The sequence below is a fragment of the Mesoplodon densirostris genome, chromosome 1 (assembly GCF_025265405.1).
Source record: "Mesoplodon densirostris isolate mMesDen1 chromosome 1, mMesDen1 primary haplotype, whole genome shotgun sequence".
Lineage (NCBI taxonomy): Eukaryota > Metazoa > Chordata > Mammalia > Artiodactyla > Ziphiidae > Mesoplodon > Mesoplodon densirostris.
This window is the reverse complement of record NC_082661.1, coordinates 235,917,086-235,933,644: the sequence shown is the minus strand read 5'-3', so window position 1 is coordinate 235,933,644 and position 16,559 is coordinate 235,917,086. Positions and strand designations below refer to the sequence as shown.

At 41.4% G+C, this 16,559-nt stretch overlaps 1 protein-coding gene and 1 pseudogene across 5 annotated transcripts in view; one reads left to right on the top strand and one right to left on the bottom strand.

Moving 5' to 3' along the window:
- The window catches only part of TRIM2 (tripartite motif containing 2), a 121,368-nt gene that overhangs the window by 49,204 nt on the left and 55,605 nt on the right, over positions 1-16,559 (bottom strand). For 4 of the 5 annotated variants that reach the window (XM_060116524.1, XM_060116520.1, XM_060116503.1 and 1 more), the window contains exons 2-3: positions 8,395-8,579; positions 3,677-3,914 (exon numbers count right to left, since the gene is read on the bottom strand). In XM_060116524.1, coding sequence (XP_059972507.1) covers positions 3,677-3,914; positions 8,395-8,528 — 372 coding nt within the window. In that variant the 5' untranslated portion in view covers positions 8,529-8,579. The remainder of the gene's footprint in view (positions 1-3,676; positions 3,915-8,394; positions 8,580-16,559) is intronic. The other variant, XM_060116525.1, reaches the window with a different exon arrangement.
- Positions 11,214-11,312, top strand: LOC132501533 (U6 spliceosomal RNA; annotated as a pseudogene).

Genomic DNA, 16,559 nt, shown 5'->3' with positions numbered 1-16,559 from the left:
TCATTATTTTCAAACTCTCCAAGGTTATCGTTACTGTTTTCTTTTTTTCGTGTGCCATATATTTATTTTAATGTTCTTTCCCTAACTTCTTGAAATGAACTCTTTTTAAATAAAATACTTAAACATATAAAATTTCCTGAGTATAGATAATGACTTTATCTTATACATTTAATAGATAAAGCTTACACTTTCAATATTTTGTAAAGAGTCTAATTTTGCTATTTTTTCTTTGATTAAATAATTACAAACTTTTAAAAAAGATTTGGGGTTTCTTCTGTAACATATGTTACTAGTGTAATTTTATTGCATTGTGGTGCAGGAACTTGGTCTACACAATGGAAACATACAGTGATTTTTTTTAAAATGACCTATTATATGATCAATTTGAATCGCTCCAATTCTCACAGTCTTCATAGCTTAGTTGAACAGATTTTCGTATATGCCTTTTTCTTAGTGGGAGGCAGATTCTCGAGTGAAAGAATACTCTCTTCTCTGAAGTTCATCCTTCCCTCTCCAAGTCCACGGGTGCTTTTCTTGTTCTGCCCCTTATCATCTCGCATTTGGACAACTCAGTACTAAACTCAACTGGCGGTGCAGCCTCCAGTCTCTGCTACGCTCTTCCCCCACAATGCCATTAACATACCCATCTCCTGTTTAAAAGGTTTTAATGCTTCTCCACTGCTTATGGAATTTAGGTCAAACCTTTCCTCGATGACATTCTTAGCTCGTCACCATTTCTCCCTTCTATCTTTCTAGACTCATCCTGTATTCCCCAGCCCGCCTCTGTTCCCACCACCACTGGGCATCTCCGTGCTCCAGCTGTGCTGGGCTGCAGCTCATCCCTGAATTCCACGACGCTCCTGCCTTTACTTATTGATGTAATCTTTCCAGTTGCCGTTATTTCTCATCCCACATGACTGCCCTTTACACCCCAAATTTGGACCAGTGTCTATAGTAGATCTCCTAAAGTTTCTAAAACTTGACTCCCCTATCAAGTCAGATCTCCAGAGAGCTCCACCTGGACTACTCTTGAAGGGGACTCAGGTACCTGATGGAAATGCCTTCCCAGACCAGTATTCAGAATGTGAGCCCCAGGGGGAGACAGTCTTAGCAATCACTAAGAGCCAGTGTGAGAAGCCATCATAAGAGGGCACCCTTTAAAGATCCTTTTGCAAAACTTACATGGTAACTCTCCCTGGGAGTACAGTGCGCAGAAAATCTACAGTTATCGATAGCCTGGTGTGCTTTCGATTAAATAATTAAGGATATGTAATCCACGATGTCTCTCTTGTTTTGGCTAGCAAAACGCTGAGGATGCTATTTCCTCCTGGTCTAGCTTTTATGATGTGTCAACTAGCTATGTTACTTAAACTGTTCAAGTCTCAGTTTCTTTATCTATAAAATGAAGGTAACCAGTACGAATTTACACAGAGTGGTGTGTGAGAAGCCTAGCATGGTGTCTGGCCATTTTGTTTAAAAATATGTACTACTGACTTCTGAGAGACTGAATATAAATATGCACACGGGGGCTTCCCTGGTGGTGCAGTGGTTGAGAGTCCGCCTGCGGATGAAGGGGACACAGGTTCGTGCCCCAGTCTGGGAAGATCCCACATTCCGCGGAGCGGCTGGGCCCGTGAGCCACGGCCGCTGAGCCTGCACGTCCGGAGCCTGTGCTCCGCGACGGGAGAGGCCACAACAGTGAGAGGCCCGCGTACCGCAAAAAAAAAAAAAAAAAAAAAAAAATTGCACACAGACCATACAAAAATAAAACTGTGACCCACAACCTGCTCAAGAAACCAACCCCCTTATCCACAATGAAACAAACCAGGAAGCCAGCCTGCTGTAAGTCAGACTGCTATCCCTGTTAACAATCCAAAAAGCTAAATAATAACTTCTGTACCAATTGACCCCAAATGGCTAGGTCTTGATAATTAACAGCTTCTATAATTTTTGTCCCTGCTTCCAACTTAGGACCAACCATAGAAAGCCAAATCTGCACCCCTAAGCAGTCACGTAGGATGTCCCCCTTCTAATTAGTTGGCCCCCAGCTTCCCCATGCCAACCACTCCCAATCAGGGCACAGCTGAGGCCTCCCCTTTTTTCCACTACAGAGCTTTCCCGCTCCTCTGCCTGACTTTGAGTCTCTGACAAAACACAAGTGATGGTCTGACTCCTTGTTACAGCAAGTGCTGAGTAAATAGCCTTTGCTTTTCCTCATTTGGTTGGTCTCTGTTTATATGTACACTTCCATGTGTAAGATGCTGTGCTGAGTGCTAGGGGTATAATGATGAACATGGTCCCTCCCTCTCGGAGCTCACTTTCTACAAGGAAAGCCAGCACATACACAGCTGGAGGCAGGCAGAACACGGCAAATGTCATGAAGGAAATCAAGACATGGTACGATGGCGGGAAACCGGGTGTCAGAGGCGGTCTGCCCTAGAGAGTGAGCTAGAGAGGACTGCCTGGTGTAGAAATGTGAGCTGAGACATGGAGGATGAGAATGAGCTAGCCACATAAAGAGGGAACGAAGAGCATTCCAGGCATGAGGAACAGACAGCAGCCAGGGCCCAAGGTGGGAAACCACTTGGCAAGTTCTAGGAGGCCAGTCAGGCTGCAGCACAGTGGGTCTATGAGAGGTAGATCAACAGTCATTAGTTACGGCTAATAATTATTGCTTTGCCCTAAGAACCTCATGTGACTTCAGTGGTTTGATTATAGCAGTTTCAAACACTTTTGAAGTGGCCACTACATAAAGAAAAAAATGAAATAAGCCACTAATTAGAAATAATTTGAATAGCTAATATTTATAGAGAGCTTACAGTATGCTTTCTATGACTAAACTATTTAATTCTCCAAATAAGGACTAAAATATTTAATTCTCCAAATATTTAATTCTATGACTAAAATATTTAATTCTCCAAATAATCCTGTATGGGAGACTGTTATTACTTTCTTTCTGCAGATGAGGAAGTGAGACAGTTTAGTAAATGTCCCCAAGCTGACACAGGACATGAGTTTGAAGAGCAGGATTGGAATCAGGCAGTCTGACTCCAAAGCTGGCCGTGAGCTGCTATGCAATGCTGCCTCTAAGGCCACATAGCTGCCGTGAATCCATCGTTTGATGGTACACACCGGTCCTCCCGAGTTTATAATGGTTACTGGGTTTGCTGGCAGCAGGAAGTATGTCTGGAATCTACAGGCTATAATCTCTGATCAGGGATTCACATAACTTCAGAGGATTTATGATTGAGGAATAGGGTCTAATGGAGCATGAGAAAAATTTCCCTCACAAGAAAAATACAACACTGTAAATAACATTTTAATAATCATTCTCAATTTGCAGAACTTACCTACTATTCAATCTTTCTCCATAATTTATTACACAGATGTTTGTGGGTCAAAGTATGCCCAGCTCGCAAACAGTTGTCAGTTTGCTCTCCTGGGGAAACCAACAATTTGTGCTAAGTCGGCACAATGAAGATTGATCTTATTATTTAAATAAATTGGGTCAGAGAAAGGAAGCAGGCAAAATAGTCTGAGGACAGGTAAAAAGTGTTTTCAATCACTCATCTTCCAGGTGGAGTTCTGTTTCAGTGTATATACCCTCTGATTGACCAAAGCCTCCCCAAATCAAGCAGCCCCTCAGCCAGGCAGTGCCTTCAATCCGCTCACTTACATTCCCATCGTGGTTTGGGCAAGAGAGAGGCTTCCCCGCAGCCACAGCGGTGACTGTCTCCAGGATGGAGGACTCCTCAGCATTGCTGCCTGGAGTTCGCTGCAGCACGTCCATCAGGTTTGTGATGAAGAAGTTGTTCTGGAGCGCGGCCACCCCCTTCTCGGGCAGGATGGAGGTTTGGCGGCACACGGGGCAGGAGAGGGTTAGACTGTGGGCGGGAATGTAGTTCTGCAGGCACCTGTCGCAGAAACAGAAGCGGGGCGGTCAGCACAGTGGGGCTCCTGCAGGGGCTACCAGACAGGTTCTCGGTGACTACAGTGCTACTTTGCATAACTTCCGTTGTGGTCTCCTTCACTAGGAAAAGATTAGTTCTGAAGTCAACAGGTCACCTCACATTGCACCAGTCAACTGATCAGATAGTCTCATTGACTTTGGTACTGTTTCCTCGAGGTTTGCCACACAGGCAAAGTGTGGTCCACAGGTGAGCATCACTGGCCTCAACGGGGAGCTTGGAAGAAACGCAGACTCTCAGGACCCACTCCAGGCCTCATGAATCAGATTCCCAGGCGATGTGTATGCACATTTAAGATTGAGAAGCACTGGCCTAGAATGCCTAGTATGGCGTTCATGAATTTGTGGACTTTTACACAAATTGGAAGAAACATGTCACATGTTTTCTGTTAGTGCTGAAACTCTTTTTACATACAAAATCATAAGCAGATTTCAGATGTTAAAAACACATCGAAGTGGAAATGTTTGTTTGAAACAGGGATGGGACACCCAGAGCCCCACCAACACCATATCTTCTTAAGAGCCTCTCCTTAAGAGCCATCAACTTAATTCATTTAATTAGCGAAATGTATGGCTAATACAGTTGACCCTTGAACAACGCGCGAGTTAGGGGCGCCGACCCTTGTGCAGTGGAAAATCCGAAAATCCACGTATAACTCAGAGCCAGCCCTCCAATTACCCAGCTCCTCCATATCCGGGGTCCTACACCTGCAGGTTCAACCAACCGCAGGTCTTCTCATCCTGTAATACTGACTCCTGAAAAGAACCCGCACGTAAGTAAACCCATGCAGTTCAAACCCGTGTTGTTTGGGGGTCAACTTTACTTCCAGTCATCCTGTGATCACTTTTAAATGTATGAGGAAAGACAGGCAGAGAGAGGGTAAGTTACCTGCCCAAGGGACTTAGGCCGTCAGAGGCAGAGTGGTTGCTCAAACCCAGGCAATTTGGCACCAGAATCTAAGCTCGACATCACTACAACGTCTCCCAGTTTCTCCAACACATTTGAAAACCTCTGATTTTGCCCCATTTCTCTTATTTTGCAGATGGGGAAACGGACATCAAGGAGGTTAAGTGACCTTCCCTATGTCACACAGTAGATAGCACTGAATCAATACCAGAGATGAAACAGCTTTTGCTAAGGTCACTGGCAACATCTAAATCTAATACACATGTTTTGATTGTGTCATTCATCAAGCTTGAGCACTGCCTCCCCACCCTGCCTTTTTATGACACTTTCTCTTTCCTTGGTTTCCGATACCACACTCACCTGCTTCTCTGTCTGCCTGCTCTCTTTTCTATTGAGTCAATAGAGTTTGGAGTTAATCAAGGCTTATCGTAAGCCCTCTTCTTTCCCTGGGTATGATATTATATTATAATGCACGATAAGCATAACACTCTCATATGTATGTTTCTTCCCACGGATGCCTCCTCTGAGCCCCGTAACTGTACACCAACTGCTCTCTTGACATCTCCTCTTAGAGGTCTCACAGGTCCTAAAACTCAACATGTTCAAAACCAAACCCATGATATTCCCGCACGCTGTGTCCTCCACCCGTCAGTGAACTGCACCTCCATCCCTTCATCTAAGCAAACCAGAACTATGAGTCATTCTAAAAACAGTCATTCCCACACTGGTCTTCACTGTCCACATGCAACCCATCACCAACGCCTGGAAATTCTTCAATATGGTTCCAGCCTCCCCAGGTCTCTTCATCTGTATGAAGACACCCTTGCTTAGATATCTGCAGTCGCCCTACCCCTGGTATAATGCCATCCAGCTTGTACCCCGCCTCACCCTTCTCCATACTGCAACCAGAGTGACCTTTCCCAAATGCAAAGCCAACCATTTAAATCTCCTCCCCCTCACATCTAAGATGAAACCCTTCCATGGCTTCCACTGTTCTTACAGTGAAGACAAGAATCCATATATGGTAATATGGATCACCCACCTATATGATCTGGACCTATTTATTTTCTGTCTTTCCCCCTCATTTGCTGCACATTTGGGCCTATCTAAGTTCTTCCAAAGTGTTACAGGCCCTCTCACTCTACACCTTTGCACATACCTGAAATTCTTTTCTTCTGCTCACTCCCCTTTGCTAAATTAATTTTTCCTCGTCCTTGGGATTTCTGCCTATTCATCACTTCTGCAGGGAAGCCTTCCCCGATTAGAGCAAATTCCCCTATTACGTGGTTGCCTGTGTACTTCTGGTATATGGCCCTTGTCACTGGCTTAATCTCACATTAATCTGAGTGAGTAGGTGTTTAATAACTGGCTCCTGCACTTGGCTGGAAGCTTCATAAGGCCGGGGACTGTGTCTGTGTCCTCCAAGCCCCACTGATGGCATTTTAGGACAAATGAGAGTAAGAGAGCGGCTGTCCACTGAGCAGCCGGTGTTTGTGCCCAGCAGGAGATAGAGATACGGGGTCCTGGGTCTCTCCATGACCAGCCGTGAAGTTTTGTCTCTGCATAAACCGAATTTTCCCATCTTAGGGAAAGTTGCCAGCACCTTCAAAAGGAAATCAGTTCAATGCACACGATGCTAAAACAATTTCAACATATTAGCATTCCCTAGGGACTTGCCATGGTGGGATCCTGAAAATAGCCAGCAGTAGCTACTGGATGGGGAGTGGAAGTGGCGTGGGCTAGACCTAATTGAGAGGGCAGGAGGCCAACCCCGGGCAGCCTGGAAGTGCCGCTTCTCACCCGCAAGAGCAAGGAAACGGGAGCCAAAAACAGCCTGACGAGCCACTGAACACTGGGGAATGGGGCCGCCCTGATAAGCTCAAGCTGAGTGGCTCTCAGTGTCGGGTATAAAGAGTGCCCAGCTATGTCGGCTGCCCCCTCTCAAGTAATGCCCTTACCATGTGAGCCCAGGGACCCACGGACAGTTAAAGCTGCTGGTCATGCTTTAGCTACATCCATTGAGTGAGGGGGAAAAAAATCACTCTCCATGTCGCCATTTTGGAATATGAATTTTAAATTACTTAAGCCAAGGTATAAAATTATGAATAAAGTACAAAGTATCAGTGCCCTATATACCACCACTTAAAACAAACAAAAAACTGTACACACACACACACACACAACCCCACAACAACCCAAAACAAAGAAAGCAAAACAAACAAAACACCACCACCACCAGTAACAAATCCACCTTCTCCATCCATCCATCACCACCAAAGATGTAGTTATTCTGTTGCAGTTGAGACCTTCCAAGGTAAATCAACTCAAAGCACGTTCAATGAGATAACAAACGTACCTTAAACTGGATGGTAAATGTAATTACCATTGATTTGAAGTCATTGGAAATACCAATTTACTGTTCTATGATAGGATGTAAAAAGTTTTAACTATGTGTATTAATTAATAAAAGAAAATGTACTTAATAAACTGCTCTAAAACATAATTAACATATTTGCCTTTAAGAAAAATATGTACACTTACTAGGGAAATACTAAAATTAGACCACAGATAAACTAATTACCAACAACATTTTTTTATGCTTAATTGCTGATGGGGTAAGTTGAATGAGAGGGTAAAAATATGTTTTGAAAACTGATTAATTCAATGTAAAAAAATATTCAAGAAATTTTTTAAAAAGAAGTGTGTTTTCAAAAATAAAAAATAATAATAAATCATTTTAGTTTACAAAAAAACAAGAAGTGTGTCTTCATATGTAGCAAATTGTATATTCAGGTGATTTATAGTCATTTAATATATATAGTTTTTTTTCTTTATCCAAAACATCATAATGTTCAAATATGCCATTAGTATGTGTCTTCTGTGGAAGAAAGCTCCCTCCTTCCAACTAACTCCTCATATATGTAGGTATTTTACCTGATTTGTTATATGGGAGAAAATGATAGGTTTTTTTTTAAGATTTTTTTGATATGGACCATTTTTTAAAGTCTTTATTGAATTTGTTACAATATTGCTTCTGTTTTATGTTTGGTTTTTTGGCCACGAGGCATGTGGGATCTTAACTCCCCAACCAGGGATTGAACCGGCACCCCCTGCATTGGAAGACAAAGTCTTAACCAATGGACAGCCAGGGAAGTCCTGAAAATGATAGCTTTTTCATTGGCCCTCACCAAAGATCCGCCATGAGGGATCTATGGTTGGCAAAAACTGTTTCATAAGGAACAATGGGAAAATTTAAAAAATGTTTGAATCTTAAAATATTTAAGCTTCATCTCCTGCGGAAATAAATCATAGCGATTGGATTGCTTTCTCCCGCTTAGAATAGTTCTTTGAAATAAAGTACATTCTTGGCAACTCATGATTGCGTTTCTAGATGTCTATCAGAAGCACAAAAGATTTATTGTCTCCCAGAGGTAACTGTAGAATTCTGGAAAGAACCCTTTGGCAGGTTGTAGGAGGTCAGTCTGTGAAACCCCCTTCTCTGAGCACAGAGGAGGCTTACCTCTCGCAGAAAGTGTGCAGACAGGGGAGAACCTTGGGATTCTTGTACCTTTCCAGGCATATACTGCAAATCAGAAACTGCTTGTCAATCTGGCGCACCACAGGACTTGGGATGTTGGTGGCTTCACTTGCCATCCTAGACCACTGACATGGGGGGCCGGCTGTCTTTGACCCTGCACGCTGCCGCTGTCAGACAGAAAAACCAAAACGGAAAAACATATAATAATCTGCAAATGCAAATCAATCATTGGTTTATTCGCTAGAGGCATTGTGTTATGAATATGGGTAGAATTCCATGTAGTGACCTTGACATGACTATAACCAACCCTCATCGCTATAGAGGGTGTACAGTGAGGGGCCTATTTGTAGATCAATAAAGTAATCACAGGTTCAGCATGCAAAGAAAACAAATTAGAAGAAGGTATGTTGTACAGAGAGGTAGCTTGCTGGGAGACTCACAGATATAGAGAACAAACTAGTGGTTACCAGTGGGGGCAGGAGGGCGATAGAGGTGGGGGAGTGAGAGGTACAAACTACCAGGGGTGAGACAGGCTCAAGGATGTGTTGTACAACATGGGGAATAGAGCCAATATTTTGAAATAACTAAATGGAAAGTAACCTTTAAAAATTGTATTAAAAATTAAATTACTGCAAGAAACAAAGAAGAGGTAGCTTGCTGGGTTTCAAAGTGGGGGCAGCTGAAGGGATAAATACTTACATAGTCCTGCCTATTCATGACTTCAGCCATGACTATATCTGAATATATATATATATATATATATATATATATATATATATATAGTCTTATTATAGACTATATTAAATAGAATAGTCTTACTAGGATAGAATGTGTTTTCCCAACTATTATACTTGAAGGGGGTCAAAATATGCCACCCCCAAATAAGCCACTTTGATATAAGGATTATTTTGAGCTGAAGGCAATTGAGAAGCAGCAGATGAGGAAGAGCCCTCTCCCTCTGCCATCTGCCTGAAAGCAGGGCACACATTTCCCATTTGTAAAGGTGCCCCACTCTCCTGTTGCATAACAAACCTTACTAAGCCACCCTTATCTACCATACATATCCTGGTCCCCTTCCCACAATTTACTGCCCCTTGGAGTCCAAACTCCCTTTTCCTTTGTCTAGTCAATTCTCCATAATCTGTGGTCTTGGGTCTAATGGCCTCTTCTTTTCTGTGAAGTCCCTATGCATGTAAAATTTAAAATAGTAAATCAATGGAGTTTAATAAAATATATATTTTATTTTGGAAAAATGAAATATCAATAAAATGTGTATACCTTTTTCTCCTGATATCTGTCTTTTGCCAGTTTAATTCACAGGCTTCAGTTACAGAACTTAAGTGTATAGAAGAAAAGTATTTCCTTCCCTACATACTGTTAATATCCAGGAATGAAATAATTAGAATTTTTCATTAAAAACTTTGTATGGGGTTCAGAGTATTTTCTTCAGAACTAAAATGTGTTTGCCATGGAATGGGGAAAAAAGCTAGAGGTAGTCTCTATTATTTTAAGAAATGTCTGTTGGTATTCACGTGTGGGTGTCTGAGGGCCTGGTGAGTGAATTAATTCAGAGGAGGTTTCAAAATGTGAAAGTTCAGGCCAGAAAATGAGAATTGGAAGAGGGTAACAGAGAAAGCAGAGGGCTTATGAAAGAATAAGGGAGGGAAAAATTACAACATAAAACATAGCTCCATTTATCACCTTAAAGAATTTCTGGCTTGTATCCCAAAGGGGTGAACCAACGCTGAGCTAAAACTCACTACCTAATTTTCTAAATATTTGGTAAGGTGTTCACATCCTCTTAATTCCCAATGGAAATGCTCTTTCCAAAAAAAAAGTAGTTAAGGTTCAATATGACCCTAGGCAGGAAGTAGTATTATTCCCATTCCATAGATTTTTAAAAACCAAGGCTCAGGTAGGAAGTTTGCCAGAATGCAAAACCCATGACCTTTTCACCAGTTAAACAACCATAACCCTTGACCTTGGGTTTTCAAAAAGCTGTGCTATGGAAGCTTGGTTTACATATAACATTTTAACTTGGCCTGGGACCTGTTTACAGAATCAACAATTCCACATTTTCTAAAGGAAACACTCTTTTCCAAATATAAATGATGGTCTTCTTTCTCCCCCACCAAATCACCAACTTCTAAAAAAGTATGTCAACTTTTCTCCAGAAAATTCTACTATTTACACATATTGGAGTATAGTTACAAACATGGCACACCCATTTTCCAACTCTGTGCCTTCTAGGTAAGTTCTCTAAAGAGCATGATTAATAAACAGATCAAACTTGTAAAAGCACCTGCTGTACAAGAGTGTCACCTTCAATTGGAGGTCCATGCATTAGTTAAACAGCGTAGGTGTGACATACCTAATTAGCCAGCATTATCTGCTAGACTTTCATAGACTGTCTTCCTAAAGAACCAGAGTAGAGAATGATACCCATTGATTGGATTAAATGCAGCTCTTCTCTCAGGAGCTAAAAATGTTGGCACATTGTCTGCTTTTCTTTAACTGCATCCCTAAGACATCAGCATAGGGAAGGAATGGATTTGTCTGGCTTTAAGATAAGGAAACCAAAGCTGAGGGTTTAAATGACTTGCTCAAGGTCATCCAATAAAATCGGTGAATCAGAAAGCTCGGATTTCAAGATTTCTGCCTTATCTGATAAGTTGATGTTACCTAATCTGAAGCAAGTTTAACACTTTCCTGGCGCGTGTGTGTGTGTGTGTGTGTGTGTGTGTGTGTGTGTGTGTGAGAGAGAGAGAGAGAGAGAGAGAGAGAGACATAAAAATTGTAGAGTGCTCACTTCAGCAGCACTAATATTGGAACGATACAGAAGATTGGTTTGGTCCCTGAGCAAGGATGACACATCAATTTGTGAAGTGTTCCATATTTTTTCAAAAAAATCATATTAAACTTTTCAGTTAAAATCAGTTAAAAAGAATTTTATTTTGAATAGCTTTTGAAAATGTTCCTTTAACCCTTCAAAATAATCAGTCATGTGGAGTATTGAAACAAGCCGGGAGAAAACATCATATTGGATTTTACTTTTTTTTTAACCTTAAATTTTGGACTTTTGGCAAGGAAAAAACATTTGTTTTAATCAAGTGATATATGTTGACTAAATGAAATTTCCTGAGCTGACATTTTTATTCTCCAAAGTGGAAATAAAAGACATTTCATTCTAATTTTCACTCTAATTTCATGATAATTATTGTAGTGGGTGAGAGTAAGTCTTTGTTAGTATTGTTAATTTATATGGTAAATTAAGTTTACTCATTAGCAGTAATTTAAAATTATGACAATATTACAACCTGTCACAAGTGACCTGTTGAAGACATCTGGATTTCAGGACTCCCAGAATCAACACAAAAGGTTTCCAACCCCCAAAGAGCCCCAAACCAAGATTTTGCCAGGATAAGGATGGTTCCCTGAATATAACTGGACACCCACAGTAGAAAGGAATTTGACTACTCCTGAAGGGGAAACGGAGGCACGGGGCATGCTGCGAAGCACTGTGGGAAGCCTTCTATCCAACGGAATATGCCGCAAGGAATATACACGAAATATCCGACAGCCTTTCATCAAAGTGCTTGGGCACACCACAGTTTCTGGTCTCCTTTGATTAGAAAAGCTGTAAATACTTATCTATACTCTCGGCTGTTCTCCTTTCATCATCTTGGTTTCTGAACTGTCAAAGATCCTTCTTACTCACATAACCAGCAGAAATAAGTGTATGATAATAGAGATCAGAATATAGAACTACTCTTCTGCTAGAGATCTGCAAAACTAATTTCTAGAGAGAAACACATGAAAACACACCTGGCTGGACTTTGTCTCTGAAGGAGCCAAAACGCTTTCGGATGCAGGAAGTAGTACCAGACACGTTGACAAAAGGCCAATAGAAAGGAAATGATACAGAAGTGAAGGCAGGAAGAACCATTTTAAAACTACACAAATAGCCTACATGAGTGTAATACTGACATGAACCAGCTATGAGAGCTCTTGTGTGGGGAGACCAGCTGAGGTTCCTTGTCAGCGGAAAACCAACAATACTGCTTACAGAGGGGTTTACTCCCCTCTCCAGCTCTGCGCTTAACATCACCTGACCATTCTCATCTGACCATTCTGTTTCTAACTGAAACTTGCCCCTATCTCCTAGCACTTGCTACCACCCCCATCACTGCTCTGTTTTTCTCCATAGCACTGGTCTCTCTCCAATTCAGTGTGCAACGTATTTATTTTGCATATTGTCTCCCTCCGCCCACTAGGATGTAAAATTCATGAGGGCAGGGATTTTTATCTGATTGCTCTGCAGAAGTCTCAGCACCTAGAACTATGCCTGGTACATAGTAGACACATTTTTTTTTTTTCAAATGGACTGAACAAATGAGGTATAACATGGGAACAGACTCGGTCCCAGTAGCAGAAAAGAGCAGCACTTGCTGATCTCATGTGAACATTTTCACTTGACATCAGACATTACCTGCCTTCCTAAGTGATAGTCTAATGTTTAGCAACATAAGCCGTGATCCAGAGGGTAAATATTTAGTGACGTATTTCAACACACTCACAAATGCAGGAAAAGAAATTGAGAACTATTGAAGACACATATGCATGGAAATAAAAAAATCTAAGGAGGTTGGCATATAAGTTCTTAATTAGTGGGGATTTGCCAACTAAACACAGCTTGTGTGGGTAAAAACAACACAACCATCACAAAACAAAATCCTTGGGCATAGAAAAACCCTGTCCTAGCATTTTTTTCCTCACGTCATCTCTGGTATTTTGCCCGGCTCGCTGTCTCAAATCTACAACTTGGTGGAAATTACAACCAAATGGAAAAGAAGAATTTGATAGGAGGAGACGAAATGAAAGAAAAATGCCCGCGTCCACAATTCCAAAGTTGAAACCGTATTTCCCATTCCAAATTATACCACTGAGATCAGAAAACTTTCCAAACCCTTTATTTCTGACACTAGAGTGAGGAAGAGGAGGAAAAGAGGAATGGAAGAGAAAAGACAGACTGAAAGCATCTTCTGGAGAAGGAGAGGGAGTTGGTGAAAGCTTGTCTGGCTGGGCTAGGAAACATGGTAGGGAAACAGGTCAAGAATCCTCAGGAAAATCAAATTTTAACATGTGATTTGTGGGCAAGAAGGAGCATATTTGATTATAAATCATCTTAAAGGCACTAGGTTCCATTTCTATTGTTTAATTTTATGGCATTCCTGGATTATGGTTTCTCTTTGTTGCCACTTAGCTGAATTTATTTATTAATATATTTACCTTTTTTATTGTGGTTGGGTCAACGACAGTGGTGTGGCCATGCTAAAATCAGCTTCCCAAGAAGTTAAAAATCTCCTTTTACATTTATGGAAAGTAAATCTTCAACCACTAGGATTATCTCTAACTCCCAGTATGCTACCTTTTCCCTGCCAGAGCAGGTGGTACCTAGAGCTCAAGGCACAGATTAAAACACAATTTTAAAAACAAAGTATTTTGAATTTTTCAACTTTAGGAGCATATTATTATTCACCTTCAATGGGATCTGCATCGTTACTGAGGACTCAACCAGAGGAAAGAAAAGAGGACGATCTTCAGTGAAATTAAAACAGGGTGACCTATTTCCAGTTAAATCAAGCCTCTATCCCAAATGGGCCATTTTGTAAATTAGAAAAGCCAGATGCAATATCTTTCTTGACAGTAGGTGTGTGAGTGTGTGGGGGGTGAAGAGGGGGACCTGAGGAGGCCATCCAATTTAACTTCTGTTTCCAGAGAAGGATGTGCCCAAGCTCTCCAAGGGCTCTCCTTCTCTCCAGGGTCAGATGTATGACAGCTTCCCTAGACTGCTGGGATTTACCATATGGAAGTTGATTTTTTTTTTTTTTTTTTTTTTGCTGTACGCGGGTCTCTCACTGCTGTGGCCTCTCCTGTTGCGGAGCACAGTCTCCAGAGCAGCCATGGCTCACGGGCCCAGCCACTCCGCGGCATGTGGGATCTTCCCGGACCGGGGCACGAACCCGTGTCCCCTGCATCGGCAGGCGGACTCTCAACCACTGCGCCACCAGGGAAGCCCCTGGAAGTTGATTTTTAAGCCATGCCCCAACTTGTCTTTATAATGTTTATGCCTATTGCCCCTACCTCTTTCCTTAGTAGAGATAACTGTTTGTCATTACCTTCTTCATAAAAGTCCTCACCTTTTGTAGTCAGTTCTTAAGATTTGCTTTGGGTTTTCAGGACTTCCCTGGTGGGGCAGTTCTTAAGAATCCACCTGCCAATGCAGGGGACATGGGTTTGAGCCCTGGTCTGCGAAGATCCCACATGCCGCGGAGCAACTAAGCCCGTGCGCCACAACTACTGAGCCTGCGCTCTAGAGCCCGTGAGCCACAACTACTGAGCCCGCGTGCCACAACTACTGAAGCCCATGTGCCTAGAGCCCGTGCTCCACAACAAGAGAAGCCACCGCAATGAGAAGCCCACACACCACAGGAAGAGTGGCCCCCGCTCTCTGCAACTAGAGAAAGCCATGCGCAGCAATGAAGACCCAGAGTAGCCAAAGATAAAAAAAAAAAAAAAAAAAAAGATTTACTTTGGGTTTTCTAAGTTCCAGAAGGCCGGCTCTGTGTGATGAAGTGTTAAGTGGTCAGGCTAATTGACCTTCACTTTACAGTGCCCTGGGACAGTCAGGGTGAGTGGGGTCTCCTCTCCCCACATTCATCACCTTGCCAAGTCTCTTCCCTTGCTTTCCTTGGGGACTACACAAAGAGGCTGAATATTCTGGGAAAGGCAGAGGGCAGCCAGGGCCCTAAGCTCTGGGAGTTGGGTGAGGTTAGTGAGAAGGGGGAAGAGAAATGCATTCTACATCAGAACTTCAAAAGACACAGTCCTACAAAAACAGCAACCCCCTCTTTGCCCTGGTGGATGGAAGCATATTATTTAAATCTGTTGTTTATTAAAATAAATGTTTACTTAAACTATTAAGTTTTCAAGAATAATAATAAAAAGCACTTAACAGAGGAAATGGAAGCTATTGAGAATACGAAGGCAGAAGAGGACAAAGTAGGAAAAGGTAGACAGACTAGCATGCAAAAAGCAGGAATGAATGTCTCCTCCAGTGATGCTATTTGAATAATTATATTGGGCTTCTTTTTCTTCAGTATTTGGTCTAATCTATATCTTCAAATTCTAGAAGGAAACCTGATCAGTTAAAGTCAAACAATCTGCATAATAATAATATTCAAAGAACCCTAATAGCCAAGCTCATTATAGAGCATATTCTGTAAAATCTACACTAAAATTCTTACATAAGTAATAAAGGGCCACAGACGGCATCAGAGATTTTTTTTAAAAAAGCAATTACAGGTGTGTGCAGATGAGAATTTTGCCACAATTAGAAGTAATTCAGACACTTTTTTTAAAAGAAAAAAAACTGACAGTAAATAATTTGGTAGCAGTGTTTTTAAAGTTTAAAGTACTTCTCTTCTATACATATCAATAACACACACAAATGTTTGGTTAAAGTCTTAGTTTTATCTGAGAGGTAATGAAAAAAGGCACATGGGAGTCAAAAATTAAGCTTAGTTAAATTTTTAAAAATTGCCACATATTTAGGATTTTTTTTCTACTTAATAAGGATAGATAAAAGAAAGTCATGAGTTTGGAGAAATTAATGTCTAATGGTATCCAAGTGAAGGACATTTTTATTTCTGAGTAAGACAAAGAATGAGTATTTTTTACTTTATTTCTCAAGCAACAAAATCCACTCAGCTTTTGTTATCATATAAATAAAAAATTAAGTCATCTCAGGATTATAATATTAACTATGGTGAAAATATGTATAGATTTTATTCTCCATTTTAAAAATGTGTGGGTTATATTACGTTACATTCCTCTTTCTTGAAGCAGCACATTCTATCCGAGAACATTTTTACTTCAGCCGTGTTTTAACCTGTCCGATGCCAATCCCTTGTGTCTTTCTAGGAGAAAATTGGAAAGAAATACTTAGAGGTTTAGGAAAGGCCACTATTCCCTGCAACAGAAAACTGCTTTCTTGTACCACAGCACACAGGAAACTTCTCATTGTGTGCTTGCATGGGTGGGGCGTGCATTATTTAACACCACAGTGGCTTGGGAAAGATGCTGCT